Source organism: Colius striatus, chromosome 10 (genome assembly GCF_028858725.1).
Source record: "Colius striatus isolate bColStr4 chromosome 10, bColStr4.1.hap1, whole genome shotgun sequence".
NCBI lineage: Eukaryota > Metazoa > Chordata > Aves > Coliiformes > Coliidae > Colius > Colius striatus.
Window position 1 is genome coordinate 29,314,057 of NC_084768.1, and position 14,775 is coordinate 29,328,831.

The following is a 14,775-nucleotide window of genomic DNA, read 5'->3' on the forward strand; positions in this document are numbered from 1 at the left end:
GATTCCACACATCTTTGCATCACTCATTTGAAATTCCTATCGAATCCAACCAATTCATCATGTGCTGCTTCTCCCCTATTTGTGTATTATGATTGCTGCCTAATAAAGGCCACAGACCTCAAACCAGCCAGGCACAAGCATTCCTGAATATACTTTTTACACTCCTCAACTATAACAAGAAATAAATGCACTTCAGGAGGAATAAACTCTTCTCCTCCCAACCTTTTCTTAGGCTTCTGCAAGCTGACCTGAGTCAGGGTCAGGGCTCTCTCTATACTGAGGCTGAACAGTGTGTGAAATTCCATTTAAAATGACTATGAACTGCAGGACTCTATTTGTGAAGCTTGCAAAAGCTCAAAGAATAAAAAGAAGACACCAGCAACACTGAGAATTCAAAAGAGTCTCTAGGAAGAGTTCTTGGAGACAAGCAATTGCCAGCAGATGTGGATAAATTGTCTGTATTCATGAAGAGAAAAGAAGGCAGGTTTAAACAAGTATTGGGTTTGTGTGGCAAGGTTTTGGTAGCAGGGGGCCACAGGGGTGGCTTCCGTGAGAAGCTGCTAGAAGATTCCTCCATGTCCAATAAAGCCAATGGCAGCTGGCTCCAAGATGGAGCCACCACTGGCTACAGCTGAGCCCATCAGCCATGGTGGTGGCACTGCTGTGGTAACAGATTTAAGGAGGGGGGAAAAAATGTTACTGCATAGGAGCAAACTGAAGCAGGAGAGAGGAGGGAGAAAGTGAGCACAACAGCTCAGCAGACAGCCAGGTCAGTGAAGGAAAGGAAGAGCTGATGCAGGTGCCAGAAGAGAGATTTCCCTGCAGCCCATGGTGAGGCCGTTCCTGCAGCCCATGGAGGAGCAAGATCCACTCAGAGCTGTGGAGAACCCCACACCAGAGCAGGTGGATGCCCAATGGAGGCTGTGACCCTGTGGGAAGCCCATGCTGGAGCAGGCTTCACCTGTGAACATATGGAAAGAGAGGAGCCCACGCCAGAGCAGGTTTGCTGTCGGGACTTGTGACCCTGTGGGGAACCCACACTGGAGCAGTTAGCTCCTGAAGGACTGGACTCGATCTTCAAAGTCTCTTGCAGTTGAAATGATTCTGTACTCTATGACTATTTCCCTCATACATGAGCCCATGAGTTGAGTCTGTTTTGCCTATGACAGCAATTACTGGGGATCTCCCTGTCCTTATCTCAACCTATGGGCCTTTCATTATCTCTCCCCTGTCCAGTTGAGGAGGGGAGTGGCAGAGCATCTTTGCTGGCCACCTGGTATCCAGCCAGGGTTAACCCATCACAATAGCAAAAATCAACCAAAGAGAAAGAAGAGAGCATTTCAGATCACAGAGGTTCTTCCTGGGGATTAAAAGTCACATCTCTGACACTAGTAGTCTAATCTCATTAGCCTTTTGTGATTTGAGCAACAACAGCAGAACTGAGAGATGTTTCTTACACTTTCTACATCTGCCACTCAACATCTGGGCTGGATGGATCTCCAGTCTGGCCCAGTCTACAGTATAGTTATGTTAACACAAGTAACAGGATGCTGCCTGACTATTTAGATCCCAGGAAAAAGCAAACATCAGAATCAAATCCTGATTCAGTGTCTGAGTACAACTGCTTGGGGATGATTGCAGCTAACTGTGCCAGACCAACGTGCTATTTTTCAGACCAATGCTACCTGCTATGTAGATCTCTTAGGCAATAAACACTTGCAGAATCGCTTGCTGAACAGACATAACTGGCAAGAGAATTCATTACAGCTTCAATTGTAATTTGGAAAGATACCAGTGTTTACTAAGGGTTTCTGTCAAAGCTCTGCAAAGAGAAGAGGGAGGAAGTTCACCTGTTCACAATGCTGATCAGCTCTTTAAGCCTCTCTTCTCCTTTGTGCCGCTCAGCTTCGCTTGCATCCGCATCTCTGCCTTTCAAGATGGGAATTTCAAAATGTCTTTTGAATTCCTGTGCAGTCCCTGTACAAAACAGAAGTGACAAGGTGACAGCTGCTACCAAATCACCCTTGATCAGCACCCCACAGCCCCAGTTATCATACCACAAGCATGAGGCCCAGTAGATAAAACAAACTCTCGCCTCGTTGGTATGATTTGTTTTCCTTTCTAGCCAGGAAACATTCAAACATTCATTTTGTACTCCAACAACAACAATGCACTGCCAAAAGTCACACAACTTTAGTTAAACCCAAGTCCAGTCACACATTCCAGTTACATAATACTGACAGATTTTGTCCAGGCAAACCACAGCACAGGTATTGCCTGAGCCTGTTAAAATTACCTGTAACCAGTTGCTTACTGCTGCTCATAGGCTGAAAGGGGGAAACATGCCTCCTGCCAGCTTGGCTGGCAGCAGTTACAGTCAGAGAGAAAGCAGAGTTACAGTCTCAGTTACATCATCTCAGAGAGAATCAACTGGAAGTACAGGAAGGCCAATCTTGCCCAAAGCACAGGTCAAGGCAGGCAGCGGAAATCACATCAGCACCCTGAAGAGCTATCCAAAACTGAAGCAGACATAGAGCACCTACCACCCCATCTCATCCCTTCTTTGGGAAATCCTGGGGGCAGAACAGCTGAATAGAAAAAGATATAGCCCAAATGTTGCTTGTAAGGCTAAGAATCTGATGAACAGTCTTTAACTGGAGCTGTGTATGCACTGGAATTAATGAGAAGCTTCTTGGACTGGATGCCAGAGACAGATGAGTTACAGCAACAAAGAAATGATTTACAGACTGGTTTATTTCCCTTGACAGAAAAAATGACCTCTTGACAAAACCAAGCTGCTCCACAATGGAAAGCAGTAGACCTGCTCCTAAGCCAGTGATGCAGAAGAACATGCAAAGATTACTTTGCTTTTAAAATGAAAACAGAGCTTGCTGCCATAAGCAGAGCACAGGAGCCAGAGACAGGATATTTCAGTCTGCTACTAGCAACTGTAGAAAGTGTTTGATCCTGAAAACTGACAGTATTAGCATCACTCCTTCAGACTCTCTTCTTTTTAGCTCAAATGAAGTTAACCCCATATTCATAAGCCTCTCTTGCCTTACAAAAACAAGAGCTGTCCTGTCGTAACTCCAAATATCATTCTCAGCTTTCTCTCAGGTTGTCTGCAAGTGGGATGGCAGACTGCCAGAAGCTCAGGCTTTGTTGCCTCACTGTGCCCCAGGGTAACACCTTTCTGCCTGGGCACCACTCACTTCAACCTCCTGTGCCAGATGGATACAAAAGAGAGAGCAGGGAAATGCTGTCTCCCAGGCTGCCTCTGTACTCAACACAGAGAGCATCTCATGTCAAATCTTCCTCTCCACGGAGCCTCTCCTACAAACACATCATTCCTGGCTTAGATTTATACATTTGCTGTAGCCTAGGAGTGTTGTGGGAAGTACTGGTAGGAGCTGGCTCCTCTTGCCCAGCAGCTCCTGCAGTATCCTCAAGGACTTATTGTCAGAGAAACTCCTGGCCTGTGTAGATGTTTTGGCTGACCAGGGCAACTGCACAAGATCAGCCACAGCCTATTCATCTTACCTCAATAATTAATTCCCCTCCCAAAACACCCATTAGACTGCTGTACTTTAAACTGCAATCTTCTTGAAACAGAGCTCTGATGATCTACAGTCTCTAGGAGGCCCTGACCCAGACTTTCTGGATACAAACTGAAGAATAACTCTGCAACCTGTACATAAGCCTTCCTCTCATTCAGTTGCTGCTTTTGCTGGCACTGGTAGGTAGGAGAGGCCTTGCCAGCAACTTCCCCCTCCCTCGTGTCTCCCCCACCCGGACCTCTTACCTAGGATGCCTGAATTGACAAAGTGCACCAGGCTGAAATATTCCAGCAGGTCATTCTGAATGGGAGTGCCTGAGATAAGGACTCTTCGAGGTGTATTTAAGCTGTTGAGAGCCTGGTATGTTTGGTTTTCAGAGTTCTTCAGTCTATGGCCCTTTGAAAAAAACAAAGAAAAGAAGGAATGAAGCTGGTAAATCCAGTGGCCCTGATGGGAAGCAGTTTCATCAACACTGACAGGCTGTATCTCCCACAAAGCATCTGGCCACTTTTCCCACTCCTGCTGTATGTGTACTCAGCTGTTGAGAAGACGAGGATCTGATGGGAAACCTGAAGCCATCACATGAAGAAACACGACATTGCAAGCTTCCCACACCAGGAACATCCAAGTCACACCCAGGGCAAGAGGGTCTACCATGAAAATAATAAGCACCACATGGTCTAGATATAAGAAGTGTCATCTTTCCCCAGCTGCTGGCCCCATCCCTGAGAGGTGAGAGGGTATTGAGAGGTGTGGGCAGTCTGGGGTAGACAAAAGGCAGATGGGAGTTACACTCGGGAGGATGCTCCTTCTTTTTAAGCGCCTCTCAGCACTGTTCCAGCAAATACAAGCCCAGACCACTGGGTGGCATTGCTATTTAACAAATCCCCTCTCAGCAGGACACCTCCACAGTGGCTGAGGCCCCTAGCTTGATCATTTCCAAGAGGCAGAGGGCATTTATTTTGTCCTTCAGAGCATCTCTGGCTCTTACTACCTGTAAGCACAATCAGGGAACAATAAATGGAAAGACAATTCCATGTCAGCCACGTGAAGGCAGAGGTTGACAACACAGGTTTGGCAAAGCTGGCGAGCTGGGAGTCAAGCCAGGTCTGTCTTCTCCTGAACAAGCTGCATATGAGGTACCTCCGCACCCAGCACTCTTCACCCCAAGCAAGTGACCTGGTGTGTGGCAGTGCCCTTCAAACTCCCCCACAAGCACACAAGAAAGTGTCTGACAGTGGCCAACACTACACACAAGAGTGTGCTGAACCACAGAATCATTTTGGTTGGGAGAGACCTCAGGAACCTCCAGTCCAAACTTCTTGCTCAACACAGAGCCAAGTTAAAAACTACTGGGCAGAACATCAGGTCAGGCCAAACAGGAAGCATTTCCCACTTTAGCAAAGACAGACACAAACAAACAAAAAACAGATCAGTGGGAAAGGAAACTACCAAACCAGGGTGAGGCCTCTTTCAGAGGCAGAGATGGGCAGTGGATCTCCTCCCTGCTACATATTTCACACCAAGACAACTCCAGTAGGTGCCCACTCCCCACCAGGGACCTACAAAGTGGCCACAGTTACCACCACCTGGATTGTCTTCATTTCTCAAGTCCTGAAAACACCCTCTCTTGTTCAGGCTCAGCCAGTATGGAAGAGCTGGTTACCCAGAGCCTCTCAAACAAAAGAATGGGTGCTGTCTACAACTAGACTTTGTTTCCTGCTGCCCTTCCCCTTTTGAGAAAGCACAACCAGTTTTACCCAGATCTCAAGAAAACACAAGGAACAGATTCTCCTTAAGGGTGTGTACCTCATCACATATGACCAGCCCAACGCTGCCCTTCTGTAAAGCCTCGGCATGGAGCCGAAAGGTCTCGTAGGAGATGATCAGGATGGGTGAAGGCACTCGCAGGCCACGCTGGTTCATAAAGCCAACTGCAGATGGAAAGGGGGAAAAGGAAAAAAGAGGGATGAGGAAAAATAATAGAAAAGAGGTCAAGCTCCATAGTCAAAACTTTTGCCTTTAAAATCTAGAAAAACCCCTCTGCTTCAAGTCCTCTGTAGCATCCCTCCCACCCACATACACCTATGCTCCTTTCCCCACACTGCCCCAATTTCCATCCCCCTCCCACCTCTGCTCACTCCTTTCCTGGCTTCTGGATGAAGCAAAGCAGCAGCACTGGGACTGCCCTACCAAGCACAGGACTGGACTTGGGTTATTCCAAAGGATGAACTATACCAAAACACACGAGGGCCTGATCTTAACGTGTTAGAGACTTTCATCAGTGTCCAGATCTCTAATGACAGCTCAGAGATGCTGACATCAGCTGCTGTAGCCTTCTTCCAATGCCAGATTTTGCCCTAAGCCAGCCAAGTGCACCATTTGCAAACATTTCTGTACCTAGTTTACGATCAATCTCTTCTTTGGAGCCTCCATCGATGGCCAGTGGTTGGATCCTTCCCCCTAGCCATTTCTCTACTTCATTGTACCAGTTTCTCACCAGGCTGGAGGGAGATACCACCATGGCTTTCTCGATCTCAGGCTTGCAGTCCGGACTCTGTCGGAGGAGGGTCCACATGAGTGTGATGCACTGCAGGGTTTTGCCCAGCCCCATTTCGTCTGCCATGATACAGCCGTGACTCCCAGGGATCCGCCGGCTCGTCACACAGTCCCACAGGAATTTCACTCCCTGCCAAAAGATTGTTCTTTCAGAGCAGGATGGGGACATCAGCAGAATGACAACTTCATTAGAGCTTCGTTACCGCTACGCACGGGGTTGATACTGCAACGAACGGCCAATCTGTGTAGCACATCCCTGGAGACGTGCAGGGTTTTAATGAGACAGAGGGAAATCACCTGAGACAGCTAAAATGCAGCCACATCTGGTTTGGAACATTACTGGTGCCAACACATGCCTCATAACATGCTCATGCACAATTATAACCAGCTTCTTGTCACAAATTCCCAGAAATGTCTGATAGCTCAGGCTATCAGCTAACCTGCATCAACCACTGCCAAGAGGTTAATCATCTGAACACCCAGTCAGGCAGTTTTAAACCCAGAATTGCTTCTGCTGCCTGATTAACTCCCAGAATACCCTCATCAGCCCCCATGGCTTCTGCCTAGAAGCACAATGACTCACCTGGGGACTCAAGGTCCAAAGCAGATTTAGCTTCAGAGAAGACACAGGGCTGAGGTTATAGCCCACGTCACACGGTGGGAGAAGAGCTCAACCCTGCATTAGGCTCTGACACATCACCAAGACAGATAAAAGGGAACAAAAAGAAAAGAGAGACAGACTCTGCAAACATGTGAGGATAGAGGCAGAGAAAACCATGGGAACATACAAGCTCCCTGCATTATGTCCACAGAAAAGGAAGTGAGTGACACAACCTAAACACACCTGGATGGATTCACCCCTCTGTGCTCCTCTGTTTAGAACTGGAAGATGGAGAACCCTCATTTGTATTTTCAAATCCTCTCTGCCTTTGGCCTTTAACAACAGGTTACTGAAGTTTACATAAGCCAGTTGAGCAGCTATGAAACAAATTACTGACTGAACAAAGTGCATTTGTCTGGGGATCCAGCCAAACCATCTCACAGCTACCGGGCAAAAGACATGACAAAGAAGGAGCAAAGCTGTACAAGAGTCTTGGAACAAAGCAGCACAGCAGTCTTAGCAGGAAGAGACTTATTAGTAAGACTAGATCAGACATTGCTTTATCTGAGATATTTAGCTGTCAAAAAACAGACAGCATGCCTAGGACACCACCAAAAGCACCAGCAGAGAGTATCTATCCCAGAACCAGAGTGCCTCTAGTTATGTAGCCAGTGATGCGCGTTACACTGGGTGACAGGTTCAGTACCAGCTCTGAGATAAAAGCACAAGCTAGGAGCAGCCTGCAGCACTCTCAGAGCCATCTGAAGGTTTCTCACGCAGGGACGCATTCAGCTTGACCTGCTTAGCCTGCAAGGTCAGCAATCACAGCTTCCATCTGTGCTGCCTCTAGGCTCAAAGGATAACATACCACATCTATGATGAACTTCAAACTGGCCAGAGACCTACACTAGATATTTGGAGATTACTACCCACTGCTTTGATATTGTGATGTTGCACATATTTACAACAGAAAATGTTTTTTGGCATTCTCCACTGGCAAATTGCAAGCCTACGTACATGTCACAGGCAGCTCAGTCTTACAAAGGGCAGCCTCTGAATAAAACTCAACAAGGCAGGAACTCCACACTGTGCTGAGGATTGTGGTACCAGAAAGAGCAGCTTCAGTGTTTGCTGGCTCATAGAATGCTGATCCAATTAAAACTGCTGACCAGCAAAACACAGGGGTAGATTGTCTGTCCTGCCAAAGTCCAGGCTGGGTTGCGCTGTAATTTATGGCAATTATATCCCATCAGCTTCCACATCGAGTTCCCCTCAGCAGAGCTACAACTCCAGACTTCAAGATAAGCACAAGCTGCACTTTCAACTCTGACTCTGCAAGATCCCATCTCCCTGCAGAATCTGGTCTCTTCCCAAGGTATCACAGATGACACAAAAGTCAGCCAATGTGCTTTCCTAGACCTGTGCAGCCAATGCCTAACAGCCACAGAAACTCCCCAGTTTCCACTAGCAGCTGTCCTGACCGACAGCTCCCCAAGAGAATAAACCTGCATTAGGCAGCACCATGTGTAGGCTGTGAGTGCTCTAACCCTGCTAGGTCAGAGGCAAGAGAAGAGAAAGTTCTCACAAGAAAGCAGTAGATTTCCACATTTTTAAGGACAAACAGGCCTGCTGTAATACTCCCAACATGTCCTCTTGCTTAATGCAGGACACAGACCATTTGCAGCATTCAGGCCTCTAAGAGGATGGTTAAAACAAAGGCTTCACTTTGCATTTGCAACAGACTACAGCCTGTTAGACTGTCCCAGCCTGGCAGTCTCTGAGGTCTGTGTAGACTTCACAGTTGGTGGATAACAATTCCAGCAGAGGTACTGCAGCTTTTTGAAATGCACAAAGTCCTCCAGCCATACCCTCGGGTCCCAACAGGAAACTTACCTCTCTCTGATGGGGCCGTAAAACACGGCTGAGGACGGGATCCACCACAACATGAACAGGTGCTTTGTCCCTGCAGGAGGCAGGCAAGGAAGAAGACAGTGTGATTAATGAACTTGGCACAGCATATGTTTGGGGGTTTGGTTTTGAAATCTCATTGCTATACTGAGGACTCCTCAGTGGCAGGAGGGAAGCAACTCACAAGAAAGTGAAAAATGGATTAATTCAGTTTTGCGAATGAAGTCACAGGGGGCCTGATCAACAGTCTAAAACACCACTGAAACCGTGTGCTTGGGCTGTGGTTAAAATAAGGGCAGAACGTGGTTCAGAGACACAGAAAGTCATTGTTCTTTTTCCTTGTTTCAATAACAACACTGTAATGTCCTTAATGGAGAGAGAGATCCTCCTCCTCTGCCCAGGAACATCCAGCTAACACCCCTTTCAACTCACATCAGCAACAAAAAGTCATAACAATTAAAACAGTACAAAAGGAAGTACTTGACAATAAAAACCATGAGGCAGCCTAACGTTCAACTGCCTGTCATCTCCCTTTGCTTGTCCTTAGATGTTGATGTTTCCTGACTAACAACTAAGCCATAAGGTTTTCTAAGCAGCTTCCCCGTGCTCATTCCTTTCAACAGGTTTCGATTTTTGATGAGTGGGAGATGAAACAGTCTGTGGAAGAACATAAACAACTCACCACCGGTATATTCCTTCTTTGATTGTTACCATACCTAAACCAATTTAGAGGCAGAATACTTGGAACCAAACTTCCCTTGATGTTCAGATCTCAGCTCAGACCCACTTGAGAAGAAAGCACACAAACCTACATGTACAAAGAGGTCAGAGCTGAAGCATTTGTGCCAGGTGATGACTCACTTGTCTATTTTCAGCTGGTCATGGGCACTCAGCAGTGGGGGCTCATACAGAACCAGAGCTCCTTCCTCAAAAGGGTCATGCAGAGGACTCCTCAGCCCTGCCCGTTTGATACCCAGTGCACGTAAGCCCAGTGGCCCTGAAAGCAAACAAAGGCACAACTCAAAGAACAACTTCTTCCTGGGAGAAAGAGCCCTGCAGAAGAGTCTGATTACATTCAGGAAGAGTAAATTAACTGGGTGCTGGAGTGGTGATGCAGCCACGACTGGTGTAGAGAGCAAACCCAGGCAGGGTGGTTGTTTGTCAGCACCCTGACAGCACACAGTGGGCAGCTCTGCAGCAGGAAATACAGTGATGGAGCAGAGGCAAAGATGGAGCAGTGGCACTGTCCACTGCCCACAAAACAGCGTAAGCTGTCTTACAAGGAGACTGACAGCTTCAGGCCAGATGTGTGCCACTGGCACCCAATCAGAAATGCCCACATCTCTGAGCTATCTCTGAGCATCAGAGCTACTCTTAGTACCCAAAGGTTGTTCCTGTAGCTTTCTGAAAGACAGGCAGTGTTCCAGAACATTTACCTCAGCAGCTCAATACACACATTGCTACACACATAGTATATACTGGGTCAAATCCTCTTTTTGGATCACCCAACCCAGACTTAGCCAGACTTGTATCTTTTATGCAAGGTCAGGAATTGATCTTTAACAGTGATGACATTTGACAGTATCCTAGTTAGCAGCATATTGCCATTACCTACTCTAGGGTAGGTAGCAATAGTAGATGTTTGGCCTTGGAGCCATTTCCTGTGAAAAGCAGAAATCAAACATGAGTCCCTTTCCCTGGGGACTCATGTCACAGTTATGGAATGAACACATAAAAAACATGCATAGAAATTGCTTTTTCCATCCAAATGCAGGCAACTGTGCTCTCAGGGTGGATTTCCCTTGGGAAAGACTGAAGCAAGGCCAATTTGCCAGCTGCTTGCTAAAGCTCCTTGCAAAACAAGAGTGTATCACAGCCTCACCTCTCAATTAAGAGAGGAAGACAACAGCCTCCTGATAAACCTGCTTTTGCACAAACTAACTTCGTCCAGCTGTTTTGGGGTTTGTCATTTCATAGTCAGTATCTGCTTACAGACATATTTTTATAACTAAGGTTTGATCTGCATCGAAGTTTTTCAGCTGGAGGGTGGAGAGGAAGAAGGGGACAAAACTAGGCCAGTCTGTTTCTGAGATCTCATGTTTCCCCGATTCAAATCAGCTGAGGCTTTGAACTTCAAAAGTGCCTTGCTTTTGAGACCACCTTGACAGTCAACACACTATGCCAAGCAGAAAGAAAACTGTCACATACTATCTCGTTCACTTACAGCCTTCTGTCTGTTAGTATCATTAGGGTATTATTTAGACAGTAAACCTTGCTTTTGTATTTGCAATATGGTGTGCAATCTTCTGGCATTCCATCAAATACACAGCAGTAGGAATGCAAAATCCAATTCTGAAATGCAGGATTATCCAAACTAAACAGTAGTAAGAAATAGGAAGACTTTGCTAACGTGCCAGTATTTTGCTCTCAAAATTAAGTCAGGATTTCTGGAACATATGCATCAGTGCAAAAAAATAACAATAATCCTCACAGATTTATTTGACAGGCCTAAGAATCATCTGTTTTACCCAAGCCAGTCAACACAGACAATCCTTAAACCTCCTCATCTTACCTTTGTAATTTGGAATGGGGACTTTGAAGGGTTTGGACAAAATGCTGCGGATAAAAGCCTCCTAGGAATTCAAACAGAAAACAGGTTTCAGAAGTCTGAAATCAGAGACTGCTCAAGAAGGCAAGTCCAGGATACTTTTTAAGAACCCAGTTTTGCCAAGTGCTGAGTTCCTCCATTCAATCTATCCAAGCTTCAGCTCCAACTATTTTCAAGAATAGCCAGAAGGAAGAAAGTAACAAAGCAGCACGATTCCCCCCACCAACCCTGCTTTTCAAAACTATTTTCCTTTGGGTTTCCTAATGCATGAAATTGATTTTCCATAACTCCCATCTTCTTAAATCCACTGGCACTATTCACTTCTTAAAGTGCCATTGCTTCTCCTTGCCTTGGTAATTGAGTCAGGCAGTTCATTCCCTTTAAAGGAGCTGGGCTAGTATTGCAGGAAGATCCAATGCTGGTTCAGGTGCACTCAGCCAGTCCAAGGATCTCGCCTCCAGCAGCAGAAGTCCAGATAGAATGAGGCAAGCAGCACCTGAGCCATCTGTGTGGATGGCTGCCCACATCTCTGGGCACTGTCCTTCACTTAGTGCTCCCACCACAACTCCCTCAAAATTAAATGGTTGGAGCTAGCAAAAGCTTTATGTGTGGCACTTCCATAACACCTCTGGATTAAATGGGTCTGTGGAAGCATTTGGTCTCCCCTCATGAATGAGCTCCACAAACAACCCACCTGCTGTGGTGTGCCAGCAGTAACACCCACTTACATGTTGACTGCTGTCCAGGCACTGAGGTCTATTGGTCAGCTGAGCCAAAGGTTTCCGGAAAGGAGACCGGTAACATTCCCCACTCTCCGTCTCACTGATGGGCTTCTGCCTCTTCCGAGACTGAAAAACAAGAAGACAAAACAACTCAGGGGCAGCTGCTGAGACCAGAAGATAGATGCATCGCTGTCACACTCAGTAAGCACCTAACCACACAGACAATGCACCCAGCCAGCTGAGGATCTCTGAACAGACACGATCATTACTCATCCCCCCACTGCCAAATGACAGAGCTGGCACCACCAAGGTCACCATGCCCTGAAGTTTAACCTGCAGGAAGCTTAAAATACTTTCCTAGTTAAGAACATCGATACCACTTTTTGATCTGTAAAATTTGTCCTGTCTCACACACAGCTGCCCCCAAAATGCAGGAGGAGGGGGGAAAAAAAGAGAAGGGTCAATAGCATAGGACAAACATGAAAGTCCCCAGAGACATCTCATTGTACAGGTGACAGGCCTCAGACTGACATGTAAATTTCAGACACTCAGCAAGGCATGAAGTAAACAAGTCAGTCATTCATGTGTTTCCTGATTTAATGCAGTTCTCTTTAGGTTGAGATATGGTTTAACCACTTGCTCCACAAAAATAAAGGGATTTGTAACTGAAAGCACTCTTTGACCTGTATAACACAGAATCATATCATTCTGGTTTGTCTTCAATATCTCCCTGTTCCTAGGCACCAGACCTCTCATAAAACACGTGGAAGCTCTCCCAGCGATAGCTTTTCCATAACCACAAAGCATCAACTGTACACAAAGAAATCCTACCAACTACATGCCCAGACACCAATTTTCTCCAAACTGGCGAAAACTGCATAAATTTGTGGCCTGGTCCTCAGTCCCCCAAAGCTGGGGGCAATAACAACTTTGTGGGTGACAACAACCTCCCACCAGGCATCAGGGCCTGGCTTGGACAGCAGTGGGTCTGCCCTGCATTCCCCTGCCCACGGCTGGAGGGGCTCTGGGCATTCCATGAGGCGAAGCCCACCCCAGCCCTGGCCTCAACACCAAATGGCTAGGTCACAGAAGGATGGGGGTTGGAAGGGACATTAAAAAGGATATCTAGAGATCATCTAGTCCAATCTCCTGCTAAAGTAGGTTCATATACATCAGGTCACACAGGAATGTGTCCAGGTGGGTTTGGAAACCTCCAGAGCAGGAGCCTCCACACCCTCCCTGGGCAGCCTGGGCCAGGGCTCCCTCACCTCAGCATCAAACAAGTTTCTCCTTGTGTTGAAGTGGAACTTTTTGTGTTTCAGCTCATGTCCATTAACACCAATCCTGTCACTGGACACTACAGGAAAAAAAGTGATGCCTCAACGTCCTGACATTCACCTTTCAGGTACTTTTAAGTGTTCATGAGTTTCCACCTCTGACTCTTCCAGGCTGAACAGCCCCAGGTCCTGCAGCCTTTCCTTATCAGACAGATGCTCCAGTCCCCTGATTACCTTGGTAGCCCTGCACTGGACTGTCTCTAGCAGCTCCCTGTCCCTCTGGAGCTAAGAAGACCAGAGTTGGACACAGGACTCCAGATGAGGCCTCATCAGGGCAGAGCCGAACCTCACTCGACCTGCTGCCCACATTCCTCTTGATGCACCCCAGGACGCCATTGGCCTTTTTGCCTACGAGGGCACATTGCTGGCTCGTGTTTAGTCTGCTACAAACCAGGACTCCCAAGTCCCTCTCCGCAGAGCTAATCTCCAGCAGGTCAGCTCCCAGGGCGTCCTCCTGCCCCGTGCCGAGGCCGCCGCGTCCCGGGCCCCTCGCTTACCGCCGCGGGCTGCCACTCCTCCTCCTCCTCCTCGTCGCCCGCTTTCCTCTTGGCCAGCTGGCTGGGGGCTAGGCTCCTCCTCTGGAAAAGAGGCACAGCGCGCACACACACACAGTGAGGGGCCGGGGGGCCGGGGCAGCCCCGCAGCCCGTCCCGGCGCCCGCCCCCGGCCCCACTCACCATCGCCTCCCGGGAAGGGCTGCGGGGCGCCGGTAACGGCCCGCGCGCGCCGCGCCGGAGGCGGGAAACGCGCCGGGCCCGCCTCTTCTCCGGACCAACAGCCAAAGCCAAGCGAGCGCCGAGCCACATCGACCCGCTCGGGGCTCCGCTCAGGGAGGGACGGTCCGGCCGCTGACGGACGGGCGGACGCGGCTCGCTGAGGGGAGGGGACGGGGCGGGGCTGCGCGCCCCGGCTGCTGAGCCACACAGAGGACGGGGGGGCCGGAAGGGACCTCCGGAGCTCATCCAGTCCAACCCCCTGCTACAGAAGGTTCCACTCCATCAGGTCACACAGGAACATGTCCAGCTGGGTTTGGGAACCTCCAGAGAAGGAGCCTCCACACCCTCCCTGGGCAGCCTGGGCCAGGGCTCCCTCACCTCAGCACCAAACAAGTTTCTCCTTGTGTTGAAGTGGAACTCTTTGTGTTCCAGCTCATGTCCATAACTCCAGTCCTGTCACTGGGCACTACAGAAAAAAGTGTCACCTTATCCCTCTGACAGCCACCCTTTAGGTACTTTTAAATGTTACTGAGTTCCCCCCTCAGTCCTCTCCAGGTTGAACAGTTCCTGCAGCCTTTCCTCTTTAAGAAACACGTTCCGATCCCCTGATCATCTTGGTGGTCCTGTGTGGACTCTCTCCAGCAGTTCCCTGGCCCTATTTAGCTGGGGAGCCCAGAACTGGACACAGGACTCCAGATGAGGCCTCACCAGGGCAGAGGAGAGGAGGAGCAGAACCTTCTTCAACCTGCTGCCCACACTCTTCTTGC

General features: G+C 48.2%; 1 protein-coding gene across 1 annotated transcript in view; it reads right to left on the minus strand.

Annotated features, from left to right (window-relative positions):
- The window catches only part of RAD54L (RAD54 like), a 21,132-nt gene extending 7,080 nt beyond the window's left edge, over nt 1-14,052 (minus strand). The window contains exons 1-10 of the mRNA XM_062003201.1: nt 13,970-14,052; nt 13,790-13,870; nt 11,962-12,081; nt 11,198-11,258; nt 9,487-9,622; nt 8,611-8,680; nt 5,958-6,246; nt 5,367-5,491; nt 3,803-3,953; nt 1,851-1,977 (exon numbers count right to left, since the gene is read on the minus strand). Coding sequence (XP_061859185.1) covers nt 1,851-1,977; nt 3,803-3,953; nt 5,367-5,491; nt 5,958-6,246; nt 8,611-8,680; nt 9,487-9,622; nt 11,198-11,258; nt 11,962-12,081; nt 13,790-13,870; nt 13,970-13,972 — 1,163 coding nt within the window. The 5' untranslated portion in view covers nt 13,973-14,052. The remainder of the gene's footprint in view (nt 1-1,850; nt 1,978-3,802; nt 3,954-5,366; nt 5,492-5,957; nt 6,247-8,610; nt 8,681-9,486; nt 9,623-11,197; nt 11,259-11,961; nt 12,082-13,789; nt 13,871-13,969) is intronic.
- Nucleotides 14,053-14,775: the final 723 nt, after the last annotated feature.